The 20,511-nt window shown below is 40.2% G+C and overlaps 1 protein-coding gene across 4 annotated transcripts in view; it reads right to left on the minus strand.

Moving 5' to 3' along the window:
* Positions 1-393: 393 nt before the first annotated feature.
* Positions 394-20,511, minus strand: part of poglut3 (protein O-glucosyltransferase 3) — a 29,303-nt gene continuing 9,185 nt past the window's right edge. For 2 of the 4 annotated variants that reach the window (XM_069891296.1, XM_069891295.1), the window contains exons 3-8: positions 19,376-19,656; positions 19,078-19,288; positions 15,019-15,215; positions 5,172-5,366; positions 3,498-3,602; positions 396-1,415 (exon numbers count right to left, since the gene is read on the minus strand). In XM_069891296.1, coding sequence (XP_069747397.1) covers positions 1,290-1,415; positions 3,498-3,602; positions 5,172-5,366; positions 15,019-15,215; positions 19,078-19,288; positions 19,376-19,656 — 1,115 coding nt within the window. In that variant the 3' untranslated portion in view covers positions 396-1,289. Of the gene's footprint in view, positions 1,416-3,497; positions 3,603-5,171; positions 5,367-15,018; positions 15,216-19,077; positions 19,289-19,375; positions 19,657-20,511 lie in introns of all 4 variants that reach the window. The other 2 variants (XM_069891293.1, XM_069891294.1) reach the window with 2 other exon arrangements.

Consider the following 20,511-nt stretch of genomic DNA (forward strand, 5'->3'; position numbering starts at 1 on the left):
ATTTAAAAAAAAATCTTCCTTCTTTTCAAAATTTCACATTATGTGCTCCAAAAGAAATTTGAAATTAAATAGATGAAATGTGGCAGAAGATTCCTGAAACAGATTCACTGAATGGTCAGCTCATCTTCTAAAGGACACGTGAAAGACAAGATAGATCATTAATTTTTAAGTGCATCAGTCTTTCTTCAAGCACCTTCCTGACGTGCTCTCCATTTCTATTTATAATAATATCCCAAGTGCCTGGTTACTTCCAGATGTACATATGAATTAGGAATAGGAAACTCTGCCCCCTCAAACCTTCTCTGACAAATAAATCATCACTGAGACCTTGACTCTGAATTCCCATTTACTTTCATCCCCTTTAAAACAATATTGTTTTCTATTTTTTATGCAGTGAGCTCATACAGGATCTAATGTAATAGTAATTTATCATTACATAAATTTAATACAATGAGGTCAGACAATGGCTAATTAGAATTCACTATGGTGAATATAATTTGTTAGATATAATCAAATGTTCAAAATTTGTGAATGAATTTAGGCCCAAATCTTATCCTTAAGCTAAAAACCAGTTGGTATGCAGAGAACATCACTGCCAATCATTCAAATAATAATGTCTAGCCCTGAAACAGAATGATTTGATACAAAACTGGAATCTGCAACATTTGAATCAAAACTCAAGTTATATTCCCATATTCACACTGTGAATATCTTTAATTTACTTTACAAACATGAAGTGCAATACTTCTTGCAAGTTTCAGAACATATTTAATATAAACATTTATCTGGGTATGCATGACAATGTAGTTTACAAAATATATACAGATGCAGAAAGCATGTGCTGAAATAAATTAGTTTTGAAAACTGCCCCACTGTTTAAAAAAAAACAAGTTCTGATTCTAAATCTAGTCACACTAAATGAAATATTGTACTTCTGACAAAATCCAGATGAAGTGTACTTAAGTGTATTTTGAATTGAAAATCATACCTTAAAACTGGTTTCAGGAAATTCAAAACTAATTTTAAATGACAAACTTTAGCACATTATTCCTGCTATGTTCAGCTTTTAATTTCACATTTCATATTGTCAATTTGAAGCCGCAAGGCCAGAATTAACATTATACACAAAAGCAGCATAGGGTTCAATGTGTGTGAAAACTGACTAAGTAACATTATTGTTCATGTTTAAAATATACATTGCTTCAGGCCCTTTCTAGATATGGTCCAAGACAGAAGGATTTTTCAAATAAAGCATACAAAATAAACTCAAGCAATGATATTGATTGCAGTTAAAGTTCCTCCTTTATATTGGCAGCTCCCTTGCAAGTACAGATAGATTCATGGTCAGAAGGCTGTAGGACTTGCTCCATTCCTTCACGAATTGCAGGTTTGGTCATCTGCCGTTTTGCATATTCCTAAAACAGCACAAAAATAGTGTTATGGGCCTTGGACAATTTTATTTTTGACTGAGGACAGGACTGAACATACTGCAGGGGATTTGACAGCTGCTAGGAGCTGTAGTACCACTGGACTACCACTAGGATATTTTGACAGCAGTCAAAGCACAGGAACCACGTACTGGAAGTCCATGGGCTCGCAAGGAAAGTGAACAAGGAAACAAATAATCCCAAGCCTGGAGACCAGATCTGTGAGCTGTTCCTTCTTGATTGACTGACTTGGGGGGTTTTGTTTTGGGAATTATTGATTTTTTGGGCATTTGAGCTTGGACTGTAATAGTCTGGGTTCCTCCCCCCCCCTCCCCCACCCACATACACTATATAATAATCTGTTGTTTGTATAGAGTTGCCATTAAGGCTTGTGTTAGGGTATTAAGTTTATTGAGTTCATTCTGTGTTAATTTGTGAATAAATGTTGTGTTAAACTTAACCCATTCATTTATGCATCTCTCAATTGCTGCCGGGGAGCTTAACAATAGTAATAGATAAGGAGCGTTGGTGGCAAGCATAATAATGTACTCTAGACTAATTTATCATCAACAGGGCAGAGTTATGCTCTGGTTAAATGCATATTTCTGATTTTTTTCCTGACAATGCAACATTTTGTTGAGAGGCAGGGATATGGTCTTGACTGTAGTCAATCTGTTGCAACTAATGCAACTAATAAGATACTAATTTTTGGGTAGAACAAACCCTTTGGTGAACACATCAGTCCCTCTTCTACCTTATATGGCCAATTGCCCCACACTAGCCACCTTAGTAGTAGGCAATCTCCAAGAGCTCCCAGGATACCTTTCACTTCCCTAAAGGGCAAATGGCATAAGGGACCAGGAGGACCACTGTGGCGGTCTGGCTACCCACTGCTATCTGCAGAGTTCCCAGGAGTCACTCAACTCTGGGACCACAAGCATTGAATCCAGGCTGAATATGTCCACATTTATCTCTGGGACTCTTGACGTGCACATAGATATGAAAGCAACAGGAATGAGAGAGGAAAGAAAGGGAAAAGTGAGAATAAAGTATGTGATTTTAGTAAAGTACAGTTTTCCTTGCGCACAGTCATATAAATTTTTTTATAGAATGCATTTATCGTGAGAAGCCTCGATTTTGAGCCGGGTCTTGCTACAATACACCATTTCATATTTGGCTTCATCGAGAAAGGACAATCAAACAAAAAGAGGAATTTGTTACAAAGGCAAGACACCATTTCAAATTGGGCTTAGAAAATAAATCTAGAACCAAGTGGAGGGTGTTATTGATTAATAGATCAATTAGCCTTTTGGGATCAATTGACAGTATCATTTTAGCATTAAAGACTAATGTGCATTGTCAGATTTGTCATTAAGCTCAAAGCACCACAGAAACATTATGGTAACGATGTACAAATTCAATATGCACAAAATAAATGATTTTTATTTAGTAATTGCCTTCTTTGCCTCAATAGCCAATTTCAAGACCAAACCTAAAATAACAGCTAAACTGTTAGATGTTGGAATGGGATTGATAGACAAACTCAAACACAAGTAGACATCCTCCCCAAAAACTTTAGGTTTTGAAATACAAATCAATGCTGCACAACAGCTGACACTTTTTAACCATTACCCAAATCGTCAATTGTTGGATCACACAAGTTACTATCAATTAAGATCAACTTTAAGTCTTTAATTTGCAGAGAGATTGAAAACAGAAACTGACACAACATTGCTCTAAAGGATTCTCTCTACTCTGATTTTGTCCTTACTTATTATGACTACCTTACCGAGAAAAGAATGTACATGTTTCAATAATCAGAAGCTTATAATTTTTGTTTTTAGAAGTAATATCATGGAATTTAAATGATCCACATGCTGAATTATCTAGCATTAGATATGCCGATTCATAACTTTACTGGATCCATCCAAGACAAGTAGCTGTCCTGAAAGTTTCCTTTTACTTGTGTATCCATCAATAGATCCATTTGAATCAAAGTAGTGATATTCTAAATGATTCTTCAATGCAAAGCCATGTACAATACAAATTGGTTTATTAAGTCTATCAAACCTGTAAGACTTTGTAATAGTAACAGTAAAGACTCGAAGGCTGCAGGAGTTCTCGAGAAAGTACTTGTCCTAATCTGGCAATTTTCTGAGCTTCATCATCATTTTCCTAAAACAAAATCAAGTAAATGAAAAGTATTTTTAATCAAGTTGCATGCAGAATACCATTCCATTTTAAGTTTTCCGTTAGTCATTGCTGTTATTAAAAAGGATTACTCACATTGTTTTTACTTATTGGAACCAATCTCCACTGTTGGTACACAACCCACCAAATTACTCTGTCAGGATACATATGGGAAACCTCACGATCTTAAACTACCCAGGACTCAGAAACGTGGTTTCTATGGGGAGTCCAGTGCAACACCAAACTAGTGTTCCAGGTTCCTCTGCAAATAGAGGATATCTACAGTTGTCTGTGCCTGTATGGAAGCCTGTGTCCTGTAGTTAAAAACCAGCAATTGTGTACAGAACCACCACCACTGGCCAGTGAACTTGGTCTCTTTGTATATTCATATTCTATATGTTAAGTGTGCTTTCCTCCATTGTCAATATTTGTAATACTTCATCTTAAACATATGATTGTGTGGTACAATGTTAATATACAAGAGTATTTTCGCATTCAAAATTAATAAAGAGAAAAAATGCACCCTTTTATTATTTATAAAGAGTGCACATCGTCCCACATCAATATTAATAACTTTGTTAAAGAAGTCTAAGTGGGTTAAGATGTAGATAATGACTATCATATTTTCCCCAACAGCATTTAATTTCTATTATGAATTAATATATGCATGGGGGTATTGCTTTGAAGTAATTAATGATTAACAATATTTAACAAAGCAATAAGTCATGATTAAATGACATTCTGAACCTGTCAGAATTCATTAAATTGATTTTAAAAGAAAATGTTATTCAAGTGTATTGACTTGTGAGAAATAGTCAAGATTAAAAAGTGCTGTATGTGCTGTTCAAAATTCAGTTGGAACAAATGCTTTAATTTGGTTTTTTTCCTGTGATCCATTTTTATTTTAAAATGAAAGTGATAATGTATGGAGTACTATTAAAAATTATAAATTTCTAAATTTATAATAGACAGGTTTCCCAAGGCTCATTTGATAAATGGCCTCATCTGAAATGAATATAAAAATCCAACGTTTGAATTACAGGGAGTACAGGAATTATTCAGATCGGATAGCATCAATAAAGAAAGAGAGATAAAAATAATTAACATTTCAGATCAATAAGATTTTCCCTCGCTCCATAAGTGTTGTCTGACTTTCTGAGTACGTAGAGTTAACCTAGGAACATCCAACTTTTAGGGGTAAAAATAGCACACAGCCTATGTATTTTTCTCCCAAATGGCCAAAGTTTAAAGGTCAGATATAATATATACCTCAATGCAACATCCATGATTGGAAGAGGCAGCCTGGCACAATGAGCTGTGCTGTTCCCCGAGACGTGTTATACGCCACAACCAAAGACGTATAGGGTTAGTAGGTTAATTGATCACATGAGTATATTTGGGCAGTGTGGACTCGTAGACTGGAAGGGCCTATAACTGTGCTCTATCTCTGAATTAAAATTAAAACTGTCCCTTATTGCTGGAATACAATGTTAACAGCTCAACCTTCAGAAAATTCAATACATTCAAGATTTAAAAATACTGGAACTGACTTACCTTCACCCATTTAATCTTTTCTATAAGATCACTCAGATCTCTCTTCAATGGAATGTAGTGCATCCATGGTTTTAGAGATTTGTAGAAGTGCTCATAGTATTTAGAATCCTGTTTCAATACAAGGCTGTCACCCAACATAAGGTATGGGAACCTGTAAGCTGCCACAGTGCCATCCACATTCACTTGGTACTTGTACTGGAAAAATGTTCAAAGCCATACATTAGCGAAGTATGCTTCACATGAAAATAAACCTAGGTATGAATAATATTTCTTCCAAAAAATCATGTTTTCAATTACAATAATTACAACCAGCCAGATTTTTAAAAATAATACAAGCTTAATATTTGTAACTGTAAGACCATATTAGTTGTCTTTCTCTTTAAAAGAATGAGGTACATTGTAGCTAGCTGCTACAAGATATGGCTCTACAGAGCCTATAGTGCAGGATTAGCTTAGAAAGAACAAGCTGTTCCCAGAAAGAATGACACAAACCCCAGTTGGATGTAGATAACATACTCAGCTTTATTGGGTTCACAGCCCTGCTTTTATTCTCAAGCTGAGGGGCATGGTCAAAACCCTCAGCACTGATTAATGTGTTTGTGATCTGCTTTCCCGGATAGGTCAGTTAAGCTCTTTTGGTTGTGGCCAATTGGAGGGCAGCGCTGCAAGCCTTGTGCAGCCTCCTGGATCATCACGTTCATCCTTCATTTTGTGAGGCCACGTGGGGGAGCTGCGAAGGGCCGCCACATGACCACCCCCCCCCCCCCCACAGAACCTGCAATTGGAATGTTGTTATTCTTGGAAGGCCGGCCTCTTTTGCATGGGGGGGTGGTTGATCAGCTGTGTAACGTCCAAATGGGCTGGTTTCAACCTGTCAATGGTAAAGGTCTCCTCTCGGCCTCCGATGTCAATTACACAGGTTGAACCATTGTGCCGGACGACACGATATGGCCCCTCATAGGGTCTCTGCAACGGGGGGTCTGTGCGCTCTGCATTTTACAAAAACGTGTGTGGAGTTCTGAAAATCCCTGGGGTCAAACGTGTGTAGCTGGCCGTGGACTTTGGGTGGTAAAGGGGCCAGGGTTCCCAACTGCTCACGAAGACGTGCTAGCGCTTCACTGGGAGGGGGGTCCTTCGGTTTCCCTGTTAGTGGCCAGGAATTTGCCCAGGATGACCAGCAGCGTCCCGTTTACCATTTTGGCGGATGAGACTTACAAATCCTCTTTCAGCACGGTTCGGATACCTAAGAGGTCCCAGGGTAATTCTTCAGCCAAGTTGGGCCCAGTGAGTTGGGCCATCAAGGCTCCTTTTAGGTGCCTATGGAATCTCTCCACTAGGCCATTTGCCTGGGGATGGTAGGCTGTAGTGTGGTGCAGCTGTATCCCAAGTGTTGTTGCTAAGGCCGCCCAAAGACTGGAGGTGAACTGGGCTCCCCGGTCTGAGGTAAGGTGCTCAGGGATCCCGAAACGAGCCACCCAAGTGTTGAGGAGTGCCCTAGCACATGTTTCAGTGGATATTTCGGGTAGGGGTATGGCTTTTGGCCATCTGGAAGATCTGTCTACCATAGTGCGTAGGTAACGAGTGCCTCGGGAGACTGGTAAGGGGCCCACTATATCAATGTGAACATGGCTAAACCTGCGCAGCTGAAGTTCAAAGGTTTGGAGTGGGGCTTTAATGTGCGTCTTTAAGTTTGCCAATGTGTACACGTTCTGGCCCAATTGGTGACCTGTTTACTAAGGCCATGCCAGATGTAACGGTTGGCTACCATCTTGACCTTGGTCTTGATGGCAGGATGGGCTAAATTGTGTACATATTTGAATATCTGCCTCCTTCAGGTGGTGGGGATAATGGAATGGGGCTTACCGGTCGAGGTTTTGCAGAGTAAAATGGTATGTCCTGTACCGAAGGGAACATCCTCGACGTGGAGGCCGGTTATAGCCGTTCTGGAGGCTGCAATGTCAGGATCGGAGTACTATGCCTCAGCCAGGGCCTTGTAATCGATGCCTGGAGTGGTATGAACAGCCAACACATTTGGGCATGACAGTGCATCTGCCACAACATTCACCTTGCCAGCAATATGTTCAATGTCTGTGGTAAATTCTGAGACAGGTGATGCTGTGGTCCGGCCGGCCACTTATGAAAACATCAGTGAGTGGTTTGTGGTCAGTAAACACTTCGAATCTCCTTCCTTCCAGGAAGTAATGAAAGTGTCTTATGGCCAGATACAATGCCAGCAGTTCCCTGTCGAATGCACTGCATTGTATTTCGGGTGGCCGCAGGTGTTTACTGAAGAAAGCTACAGGTCTCCAGTGTCCATCAATTAATTGTTCTAATACTCCTCTGACTGCCGTTTTGGAGACATCAACCGTGAGGGCTGTGAGTGCCTCTGATTGTGGGTGTCCCAGGAGGGTGGCATTTGTTAAAGCATCCTTAGCCTTTTGGAAGGCCTCGGAGGCTTCTGCATTCCACTTGAGATCTTTTTGGGTGGCTGACATTAGAGAGAAAAGGGGATGCATGATGTGGACTGCTGCCAGTATGAATCTATGATAAATATTAATCATCCCTGTGAATTTTTGAAGGCCTTTCGTAGGCTATGGGAAGGATTTAAATGCCTCTACCTTTTCGGGTAGTTGCCTAGCACCGTGTATGTTAATGCAGTGGCCCAGGAATTTGATAACCTCTTTTCCAAACTCGCATTTAGCTAGATTGATAGTCAACCATATTCGCTCAGTCTATTGCACAGTAGTCTTAAATGAGTGGCATGCTCAGCCCGGTCGTGGCTAGCAATTAGGATATCGTCTAAGAAGACGAAAATAAAGCCGAGGTCACTGGCCACAGCATCCATTTTTCATTGGAATGTTTGGACTGCATTTTTCAGTCCAAAAGGCAACCTTAAAAACTCAAATAAGCCGAATGGAGTGATAATGGTTGTTTTCGCGATGTCCTCTGGGTGGACTGGAATTTGGTGGTAGCTTCAGATTAAGTCAATCTTGGAAAAGATCCGTGCCATTTGTAGATGGGCTGTGAAATCCTGAATGTGGAGTACTGGGTAGCAGTCAGGTGTTGTGGTCCCATGGAGGCATCTGTAGTCCCTGCATGGCCTCCACCCTCCTGTGGCTTTAGGGACCATGTGGACTGGGGAGGCCCGGGGCTGTATAATGCCCAGCTCTTTCATTTTATGGAACTCCTTTGCGAGGCTGAGCTTCTCAGGTGGGAGGCAGTGCACTCTGGAATGAAGGGGCAGACCTGTAGTAAGAATATGGTGTCTACCCCATGCTTGGCCTTGGATGACATAAATAATGGCGTCATAATGGCAGGAAATTCGGATAAGATTTGTAAAAACTCATCATCAGCCGGCGTCACCAAATGCAGGTGGTAGGTAGTGGGTTCCTTCTCTTTTTGTTCGAGGGTCTGGAATGTTGTGGCATGCACTAATCTATAGCCTTTAATGTCCACTATTAGCAAGTTGACTCGTAGGAAATCCGCGCCCAGGAGTGGCTGTCAAACTGCTGCTAGGATGAAGGTCCATCTAAAATGGCTGTTCGCAAAGCAGAGGGGGATGGTGCAAATGCCATAAATTGGTATGTCTGAATTGTTGGCAGGCTTTAATTGCTGGGCTGTTTTGCTGCTGTGGACGTCAGTTTTGGTCAGGGGGAGCACATGCATCTCCACTAAAAAACGACAGTCAGATAGGGAGTCTTGGACATGGAGGCTGTAAGGGTGGCTGGCCGTCGCAGCCATTAATGATGGCTGGCTTTGGCTTTTCCCAAGAATGTACAGGAGGAGAGACATCGACAGGCCTCTGCCCCCCACCACTGATGATAACGACAGTATCACTCACCGGGTTGTCTGTTATCCTCATAGCTGGTCAGCAGTTGGGTCATTGCTGCCGTAGCCTGCCCACGTGCTCCAGTTCTGGGGCAGCATCATGTTTGATGGGCGTGGACGCCTCGTGGAATGTGTAAGCGGTTTCTCTCTGGGTCATCAGGGAGTCCGCCTTCTCTGCTACCTTTTGCTGAAGTAGTCTTCCTGGACCTTAATCCTGATGTTTTGTGGCAGCTTTTCCAGAACAGTTACTTTAAAAGTGAGCAGGGGGCGTGGCCATCATGTAGGGCGAGCATGTCGCCCATTAGGTCGGATGGGGCCCTGTCCCCCAACCCATCCATATTGCAGCAGACGGGCTGCGCATTTGCGCTCAGGCAAACCAAAAGTGCAGGTCAATAGCTCGCAGATGGCTTTGTACTTGCCCTCCCATGGCGGCTTTTTCAAGAAATCTGTGATCTTGGGGGCTGTGGCTTGTTCGAGGGCAGGTGTCGTCGGAGGTGATTTTCCTCAGGGCGAACTGTACCCAGTTCGGTAGCTTCAATTACATGAAGTTGATTGCAGGGTCTGTTTCCATTGCTGGATCCAGAATGGGTCACCACTATAGCTAGCTGCTACAAGCTATGGGTCTATGGAGCCTATCGCGCAGGAGGTTATACCTGTATGAAGGTTAACTTAGAAAGAACACGCTGTTCCCAGAAAGAACGATACAAACGCCAGTTAGATGTAGTTAACACACTCAGCTTTATTGGGCTCACAGCCCTGCTTTTATTCTCAAGCTGAGGGCGTGATCAAAACCCTCTCAGCACTGGTTGGTGTGTTTGTGATCTGCTTTCCCTGAGAAGCCAGTTAAGCTCATTTGGTTGTGGCCAATTGGAGGGCAGCGCTGCGGGCTTCGTGCAGCCTGCTGGATCGTCGTGTTTGTCCTTCATTTTGTGAGGCCCTGTGGTGGAATAGCGAAGGGCCGCCACAACATCTCAAATTTTCAAGCAAGGTTCCAATGCCCTGGACATTGAAAAACGGGCTGAGTTCACCCAGCATTTTGGTGTTTCTACTGCAATCACAGTATCTGCAGACTTTCATGTTTCGTTCCATTGCCCTGGCCACTCAACACCTTTCAGATGAGTTGATGACCACCATTTCACATTCTTGAGCTGCTAACATGGTAGCAAGAGTGCTGGCCAAGGCTTTATAACAGCTTGAAAGAAGGACTGGCCACACATGATACTTGAAGACTCTAAGAGAGGAGTCAAATAATTCTGAACAATAAAAAATTGAAAGAGTTACAAATCCCAGCAGCCAGGTAACTGATTGATCTGTGTGTATACATTTTCCCTTTAAGATAGTCAAATTTAAATTAGGTAGGAACTATAACTTGCAATTCATTAATGAGAATGAAAAAAAAATTTGCAATTAGATCTTGTCAATACAGGTACACGATCCTTTATCCGGACATCTAAAATCTGGAAAGTTCAAAAATCCGGTAAGTGGGGAGAGAGGCGGCCAGCGCTCGGGGGACCGGCACTTGGGGCAGGCGGCCGGACGACTGGAAGGGGGTGGGGGTGGATACGGCAGCACAATTCAGATGGGCTTTCCGAAATCCGGAAAAATCTGAAATTCGGAACACACTGTCCCCCAAGGGTTCCGGATAAAGGATTGTGTACCTGTAGCACTGGCAGAAGCTTCAACCTTCGATTTTATTTAACAAATCTAGTGCTTGCTGCACTTCTGGATGAGAACAAAGAGTGGAGGGAGATTAGATTGTCTAACAGCGGAACTGTGATGCAAGAGTCCACTCAAATTAAAGGAGCAGAAAGGATTTTCAGAACCTGCAACAACCTTTTGTTCCAAATGCCTGGTTCATGAAGCTTTCTGGACAATTCTTCAGCCCGAGACAAAAAGAGAGAAGGTAGTTGCTATAGTTCAAACAAAAACAGATCTTGCAAAATTGGTAAAAAGTACTTCTGGAGAGAATTTGATGGACCGGGGTTGAAATTAAAATACAGAATGCCAAAAAGAATAATCTCAGGTGTCTTTACATTTAATTTTTTTTTAAATTTAGACATACAGCACGGTAACAGGCCATTTTGACCCATGAGACCATACTGCCCAATTTGCACCTACACTCCCAGTGCATTTTGTATGGTGGGAGGAAACTGGTGCCCCAGAGAAAACATCCAGGCATGGGGATAAAATTCACCCTGCAGTTTAAGGGAAAAACTGAAATCAGATGCATTAGAATGCGAGTGAAACAAAGGGGACTACAGACGTATGAGAGAGGAACTGGCCAAAGTTGATTGGAAAGGCCCACGAGCAGAGAGGTCTGTGGTGCAGCAATGGCTGAAGTTCCTGCGAGAATAAGGAAGATGCCGGACAGGTATTTTCCAAAAAAGAACCACAGTGCCCTGCATAATGTTTGGGACAAACATTTTTTTTCCTTTACTTTTTTTCCCTGTGCTCCACAGTTTTAAATTTGTAAAAAAACAATTCACATGCATTTTTTTTTAAAGACATACAGGACAATAACCGGCCATTTCAGCCCATGAGTCCGTACCACCCAATTTACACCCAATTAACTTACATTCAGTCCACTTCAAATGGGTGAGAGGAAACCAGAGCCCCAGGCAAAAACCCACACAGACATGGGGAGAATGTACAAACTCCTTACAGCCAGTGCAGGATTTGATCCCCAATCACTGGCTCTGTAAAAGTGTTGCACTAACCACTATGTCAACTGTGCCACCCATTTGTATACAAATAACCTCAAATAAAATTACATTTTGGTTTGACCATCTAGAAATTACAGAACTTTTTATACATAATCCGCTCATTTCAAGCCACCATAATGTTTGGGATATTTGGCTTCACAGGTGATCGTGAATACTCAGGTATGTTTAATTGCTTTGTTGGTGCAGGTTTTAGAGACCTTGGCTTGCTTCAAAGCTTTTGATCACCTTTGGAGTCTGTAGTTGCTATTTTTCAACACGAGGACCAGTTTTGTGCCAATGAAAGTCAAAGAAGCCATTATGAGGGTGAAAAACGAGAATCAGACAGTAAGAGACATCACCCAAACCTTAGGATTACCAAAATCAACTGTTTGTAACATCATTAAGGAGAAACACCATACTGGTGAGCTCAATTATTGCAAGGGCAATGGTATTCCAAGGAAGACCTCCACTGAAGATCAGAAAAATTCTTCAGGAGGCAGGTGTAAATGTGTCAGATTTTTTTCATGCTAGGCCTCCACTTTGAGGCTGGCTGCAGAGGTAGTTGGGGCAACTGTTGCCATGGCACCACCTGTCATAAATACACAGCAGAGCAATGGCCGTTTTCCCTACCCATAATCTCCATGCAGCTGGAACCACTCTGCGTTTCCCAGAATGGTTCCAGCTACGTGGGGGATTATGGGTAGGGAGGACAGCCATTGCTCTGCCACATATTAAGCTGCTGGTGTTGACGAGCGGCCCCGAAGGCCGAAGTAGCCCAGTGAGGTGCCAGAGCAGCCAAAGGGGCTGTCACAACCTGTACTGGCTGTCCCCCACCGCCCAACCCTGCCCTGACAGCCCCCACCTTGAGGGGGTCACTGAGGGAGGGGGTGAGAGAGATGGGTCACAGGCTGACAACATCACTGTGACATCATCAGCCCATCCCTAGCCAGCCACTTGCAGTGGCAGTACATTCATGCAGGATGGCAGAGCACAGCGCTCTGTTGCTGATCCTTCCCCAAGAGAGATGGCAGTCAGTGCCTTGCCAGGCTTGCGGTGGATGTTGTTCATTTGAATTTTCCAAACCCTTTGACAACCCGCCACACAAGAGGCTAATGAACAAGATGAGAGCCCATGGAATAACAGGAAAGATATTAGCATGACTTTTAGCAGGAAACAGAGTGGGAATAAAGGGATTACTAGTGGTGTTCAGCAGGGGTCAGTGTTGGGGCCACTACTTTTTACATTGTATGATTTAGATGGTAGAATAATTGGCTTTGTGGCCAAATTTGCAGATGATGCAAAGATAGGTGGAAGGGCAGATAGTGATGAGGAATTGGAGAGGCTGCAGAGAGACTTAGATTAGAAGAATGGCAAAAAAGTGGCAAATGAAATAAAATGTTGGAAAGTGTGTGTTCATACACTTTGATAGAAGGAATAAAATTGCAGACTGCTATCTGAATAGGGAGAAAATTCAAAATTCAGAGGTGCAAAGGGACCTGGGAGTCCTCGTGCAGGATGCCCTAAACCTCCAGAGTGACTTGGTGGTGAAGGCGGCAAATGCAATGTTGCCATTTGGTTGTATGCGCTCTGACAATAAATCTGAAATAATTTCTAGAGGAATAGGATGTTAAGGCTTTATAAAGCACTAGTCAGGCCTCATTTGAGTACTGGGTAGTTTAGTGCTATTTAAGAAAGTACTTGCTGACATTGGAGAGGGTTCAGAGAAGATCCTCAAGAATTAGAGCATTAGCAAATGCAGAAGGTTTGGCAGCTCTTGGAATATGCTTCTTAAAGTTTTGAATGTTGGAAGGCTTGAACAGAGTAGATGCAGCAAAGTTGTTTCCCCATAGTAGGGGAGTCTCAGACAAGAGGACAACTTCAGGATTGATGGAGGAATTTATTCAGACAGCTGTGGAGGCCAAGCCATTGGATGTATTTAATGCAGAGATTGATAGATATTTGAATAGTCAGGGTATCAAGGACTGTGGGGAGAACCCAGGAGAGTGGGGCTGAGTGGGCGAATAGATCAGCTCATGATAGAATGGCCTACATCTTATGGTCGAATACTGTGACTATAGAGAGGTTGTTGAACAAAGTGAGAATAGGGGTGATGAAGAGAAATAGAGAGAAAAGTTATAGATTTGAAAAGGGATAGGCTATTGAAATGCAGAAAAGCAACAATTTACATAATATTGAACAGAATGAAATCAACAGTTTAATGACAATGATAGAATGAACAAATGCAAATCAAGCAAACATGATAAAAGTTTCAATTATGGGTTCTACTGCACTTTGCAATTGTAAGGTTAGACAAGACAATAAAACAAATAAAAGTTCATGGCTATGAAGATCAAATCTGTTTTAAAAAGGTGGTTTCATTGTAAGATTGGGAATCAAATATTCCAAGATATTTGACATTTTAAAAAAACAAACAAAACTGAATTGGTCTGCAGTGGGAATTGGCAGAATAGGAGCAGTTCTGATCAAGCTTGAAGACAGTACAAAGAAATTTCCAAATTCTTGGACCTTGGTCTCAGCACCCTCCAAATCCCCCATAACTAGGTCATCGCCTTCCTGCCCTGCAGACTGCAATCAGTGAGGACCAGCAAAATCTTCTCCACAACACTCCTTGACACGGAAGCCCTGCAAGGACCATACTCAGCCCCCTAATAAACTCATGACAGTGTGAACAAGTACCAAATCCATCTACAATTCTGTCAATGACCAATACTTTCATGAGATCTCAAACAATGGTGTTTGAGATCTGATGAAGGAAAATACAGGAAAGAGAATCTCGTGGCATGGGGTTAGGACAACTACCTCTCAATGTCAGCAAAACAGAGGAGCTTGTCATTGACATTAAAAACAATTCCCCTTCTACATACACAATAACATTTTGTTAGCTTTTTCAAATAATTGTGATTCCTTTGGTAAACTGGGAGGACCACCAAAGAGCTTCTTTTTCCACTCATCATTTTAATTATCACTTTTATAACTTTTCCTGCCAAAATGGATAATATAATTTTTCTCTATTTCACTGCATTTTCCAAATCTTTGCCCACTCACTTATCCAATTTATAGCATCTTTGTCCCCTCTTCATGTTTCACTGTACCAACATCTTTATTTATATTATTATACAAGTTATTTATACAATTTTTAAAAGGTTGAGACCCCATCGCTGATCTCCGTAACATACTATGTTACAACTTGCCAAAAACAATTGGAATCTTCCCTCTTTTTGCTTTTACTAAGCCAAGGAATTCTGAAGATTCTATGAATATTCATTTTCTTTATCCACACACAAAAAAAAACATACCTTAAAGAAGTCAAAGAAACTAATCAGTTGGGCTTTTCCAAGAGCTTTTTCTTCTTCACGAAAAAAGAAATAGGCAGTTATTCCAGCATCCAAAAGATCAGGATTATTTCTGGAAATCCTGACTAGTTTAAGCCTCTCCTCGCTGCTGTCCCTTCCTCTCCAAAAAGCTTGTTGTGTTTTATTGCTCCAGGAGGGACCTTGTGTTTTGAAAGAAAGAAAAAGCACATCATCAATCTTATGTGATTTTGAAGTCTGGTACAGGCCTGAGAAAAATGTGGCCCATCCAAATGGCATTGGTGAGCTATCACCCACAAAATAACTGATAGTAAGTGAAGTATGCAGAAATTTTAAACAGTGAATTACCTAAATTACTGAACTGTGCAGGATTTAAAATCTTTAAGTAAGAAGTAACTAAACTGATACATTTGTCCCAATTTTCTTTTTTTGCTTTCTGTGCATGATTTAACATTAAATATTTGCCCAAAATTCCTGCAAAATGTCAACAATTTTTTATGGAACCATGTGGAAGTTCAGGAGTCCACTGTAAACCACTGTTTTAATCATACCTAATTGACTCATTATGTGCACGGTTTCATAACTCCAAAGGAAATGGGCCAATGACAATTTTTCTCAACCAAAATATTTCCATTAACAATTGGGTCTGGAGCAGTGATTCTCAACCTTCTCTTCCCACTCACATACCACCTTAAGCAATCCCTTATTAATCACAGAGCACTTACAGCATAGGGAATACTTAAAGTGGTATGTGAGAGGAAAGAAAAAGGTTAAGAACCACTGATCTAGAGAGTGGAAACCTATGAAATTCCCGAGGAAGTGAAAAACAAGTAGTTAAATATATTCAAGGAGGAGGTAGATGTATTTATTAATTCTAAAGGCATCAAGGGATATGGGGAAATTGTGGGAACAGGGTACCAAAATGAAAGATCAACCATGATTGTACTGAAGGCTACAGAAAGCTTTAAAGGCCAAGTGGCCTACTCCTATAGTAGACTAATAAGCAGGCATTCTGCAATCTCACTGGTCAATTCCCTGTCACAGATGCCCCTCTGTATTGTGTCCACTAACTACAAATGACAATGCGATCAAAATCTCAATTCTATGGGCAAGAGAACCAATTGTTTGCAGGTCAGATAACCCAAAGTGTACCATGGATATGACATGTAAAAGACATTTACATCTGAAAGAAAAAAAATTATGAATATATTCAATACTTACTATTTATTTACTTAATTAAAATAATCTTCAATTAGCCTCAAGAGAAGCACAATAAAGTACCCAAATACCTTCTGTCATTGGATGAGCAGAATTTTCATGGCCACAGGTTCATTATAGTCATCAAGACTAACAAGCATAAAATTGTAACACCTTTCATTTTGTCTGGGGAGAAGGCTCAGCAAAGTCAGCCTCTTTACAGTTTAGTGAACAACTTTCATGAACTATTCTATTCGTGGTCTTTGAGATCATCAAACCTAGATAGCCCATTCCACAATCCTGTAACATAACAGCTAGAACTTATAAAAGAAAGCCCTGATTACCTAATACCCAAATTTATCCCTCTCGTTCGTAAAAAGGCATCACCAAGACCAAATATGGGAAAGAGAAAGAACAATGAATAGAGCAATAATATACTCTCAAGCATAAATAAGAAAATACTGGATTTATTTTATTTAAAAGGACCAAGAGCCATTTTGGAGTAATCAGAACTTATTAAATAATGTGGAGAAATGTGAAGTAAGTAGTGGAATGCCCAGTGTTTACAGTTAGTTACAAGCTAGCAATACTAATTTTGCCAAAAAAAAACCCATCAATTTACATAGACTCCCTTTCACAAGAAACATTAAGGCATTTCGCATTTGATATAAACTAGCATCAAACAGATAAATAACAACAATAAAATGTATTCATAAAAATAGTACTGGACAGTAAAGATTTTTGCCTCCTGAGCTCTTTTGGGTGCATTTTATGGATTTTGAGCTGCTGATCAAGAAAATTGCCTTAAAATTTTCCTATCACGTATGGATTTTGAACTATGACCTATTTTTGCGATTTCCTGTAATATTTTTAACATGCCATTGAAAATTCATTTTCTGCATTCACACTTGGACTTTTTCCCCGCTGATCTTGGTGATGAACATGGTGAAAGGTTTCACCAGGACACTGTGATCGTGACAACTGGAAACCATCAATGCTGACCAACTATTGTTGGACATTGACATGAGAAGCAGCAGATGCTGAGAACAAACAAAAATCAGTAGGCCAAATCTTTTTAGGTCAGTTGAACTAATGCAATGTGTCAGCATCATTATGGAATTAAACATTCAAAAAAATGTAATGTTTCTCCAATTTTCTACGTGATACCACAAATCTGAAATTATCTGTGTGTTTAGCTTGAATTTGTCTATCATAATCCCCAATTTTCTTTCAGGAAGCAAATCTTTTGAATAAAAATTGTTGTCCAGTGTAATTTCAAAGAATTTGACAGGAGAAGGAAATTTGAAGATTCTGGGAAGGAAGGCTGAGTTACTTATGTTGAGAGAAAGATGCGGAAGATGTTTGGACTGGAGGTAGGCAGTCTTAGGGGTGAGGTAGTTGAAGACAGAAAATAGGACATTTGTAGCTCCATTGATAAGAAAGGATTAGAGGGATATCCACCCAGAACAGGCAAAGAGTACCTGCTCAAATGAGCAATTGGGTCAGAATGGATGAGTTGGGACAAGAGGCCTGTTTCATTGTTGTAGGTCTATGACTCCAAACCTTTGTGCACAAATAATGAGGATTTATTGTACATTCAGCATACAGAAGGATGATGTATGGTTTAGGATAGATTCATTTTTGATCAATTCAAAGAGTGTAGAAAGTGAAAGATTAGTGTGTGCAGAGGTGATGAGTTCGATAGGAGATAAACCACAACAGCACTGAGACTGGCGGAATTATGGATGATCAATTTGAGCCAGGAAGGAAACTTGATTAAATGTTCATTCAGGATTATCATCAAGATTCTGGTTCAACCCAAATCAGTGGCCATAGAAAGAAAACATGGCAACAGCACAAATATTGTGACAGTGGCCAACATCAAAGGTAGTGGTTTTCCCAAGGTTTAAACAGAACTTGTCACCAAGAAAAACACAAAACCTGCAGAGTTGAAATCTAGCGTGAACAAAGTGGGTCAATGAACATTTTGGGTCCAAACCCAAAATCCTGACTGATGATTTCTCTGACCCACCGAGCCCCTCCAATCTGAGACAAGATCTTGGGAACTGTGTGAAAATGCAGTGGCATCTTTTTTCATCAGATGATGCACAAGATCTGGGATCACGTCTTTGGACAATACCACCAGGAACTAAATGTGGATGAGAAATGGTTGTAAGCCAAATATGGACTCTCCAAACAATAATACAGGAGCACAGAGTTCTGAATAGATCCTGTCTGAGATTGTTTGGACAAGTTGTGGAATGGGATGAAAGTGCTCCTAACCCATAACAGCAGCAGAGGACAGGATTGGAAACAAAAAGACATAAAAGACTGAAGAGGTCAAGAAGGACAGATTAGGCCACAATCATCTTAATCACAATGGACTATGTCATGTGAGTGATTTGAGAATTTCAGGGCTATGGAAAGAACAGCATCCAATTAGAGATCCTTCTGCAAAGAAGTTGCTGAAAAAAAAGGGTATAAATTTGGAAAATGTTCAAGGGGTTGAGAAGTTGGAGATAGGTTGGTAAAGTTTGCTGAAAATAGGTGGCACTGTTAGCAAGGATGGGACAACAATTTTCTGATTATACCTCAAGTACATTTGGTATCTTAGATATTCTTGCACCTTGGCACAAGAGTCATTTCCAAGTAGAAAACAAAAGATGGGAAAAAGAGAATGAGAAGACTACAATCAAATGAAACTCTTTTCAAAGATGTAATAATCTCCTGCTTAGAGAATTTCCTTTCAAATAAAATACTGCTGAAAGAGTGGCTTTCAGCTCCATTACATTTATTGTGAAAAATCATTGAAAAGTATATGAAGAAAAATAAATAAACCAAACCTACCAGTCTGTCCTTGAATGGAAAGTAGGTCATTTGTTACACCACGTAGTGTTTCTAATGTAGAGCGTGTTATATCATATGTTGGAAGGACAATATCTGCAGTATCTTCAGAGCCACACCAAGAAATGATAGGCAAGGGATTATCTTTTATTTTACGAGTTTCTAATGGCCAATCTCCAACATTTATATAGAATTCAACATTGGGTAGGTGAACCTAAAAAAAGTGAACAAATATGTCATCATGTAACAGAATATAATGCAGCAAAATAAAAGAAACACCACAATTATAAATTTATCATACTTTTCTTGCTAGAGAAAGAAGCATTTCGTCAGAAAACATTTTGAAGTCAGTGTACCGCCCCATGGTTCGTCGGTAAATCTGGTTGTTTAATATGGTGTAGTGAACAATTCCTCGATCACCAAATCTGTTTGGCACTTGTTCTAGCAGGAGTGAAAGATCTATACTGGGAAAATTAATGAAGTCACTAGAAATTTGTTCTTCTTTTGCAGGACATGATACAGTAGCTTTCCATTTCTCAGGTTCCTCTTCTGGGCAGTAACAGTACTCATGATAAACTGGTCCTGATGACAAAAGCAGGAATACAACATATTACTATGCATTATATACATATTTATAAACTATTATATTATTATAATTATAAGCCTCTTCCCTGCTGCCATCAGATTCGTGAATAATCAATGAAGCAAAGACACTGCCTTACTTTTCATGCTCTATTATTTTTATTATTTTTACAATGTCCTAAGATGGTTATAATATGTATGTATGGAGTACAATGCTCCTGCAAACCAACAAATTTCATGACTTGATCGTGACAACAAATCCTGATTCTAAAAATTATTGTTTAAATAGATTTAAATAATAAAATTAAACAATGCAAAGTTCAAATATTTTCAAAGCATCTACAAGATATTCAGTTCACAAATATATTGCCATTTGCGTGCATTTATATGCCTGTAAAATTCATGATACAGCAAATCAAGGGGCAATATTTTATCATTTAACCACATTTAAAAAATAAACTCCCTGAAAGTATTTGCCAAGAGGCTAATTTCAGCAACAATATTCTGGAACAGATTTTTCAAAATACAAGATTACCAAGAAGACAACCCTAAAAAACTACATTTCTAGTCACAGGTCTCTCGGGTTTGGGGTGGCAAGAAGACCAATAACATTAAAAATGTATCAGAACATTTCAGAGTTAAAATCCAATTATTTACACTTTGCCAGCGAGTCTTCAAAAGCAAAACCACCTGTTCAAGTCCACAGTCAGTGAGGATTGGTAAGAAAATCTTTTCACTTAACCATGGTGTCAACAGAATCTTCTTCCACAATCTCCATCAGTACTAGAGCATCACAGAGCTGCATTCTCAGCCCCCTGCTATACTCACTTTAACTGTGTGACTTGGTATGACAAT

Source organism: Narcine bancroftii, chromosome 7, assembly GCF_036971445.1.
Source record: "Narcine bancroftii isolate sNarBan1 chromosome 7, sNarBan1.hap1, whole genome shotgun sequence".
In the NCBI taxonomy this organism is placed as follows: domain Eukaryota; kingdom Metazoa; phylum Chordata; class Chondrichthyes; order Torpediniformes; family Narcinidae; genus Narcine; species Narcine bancroftii.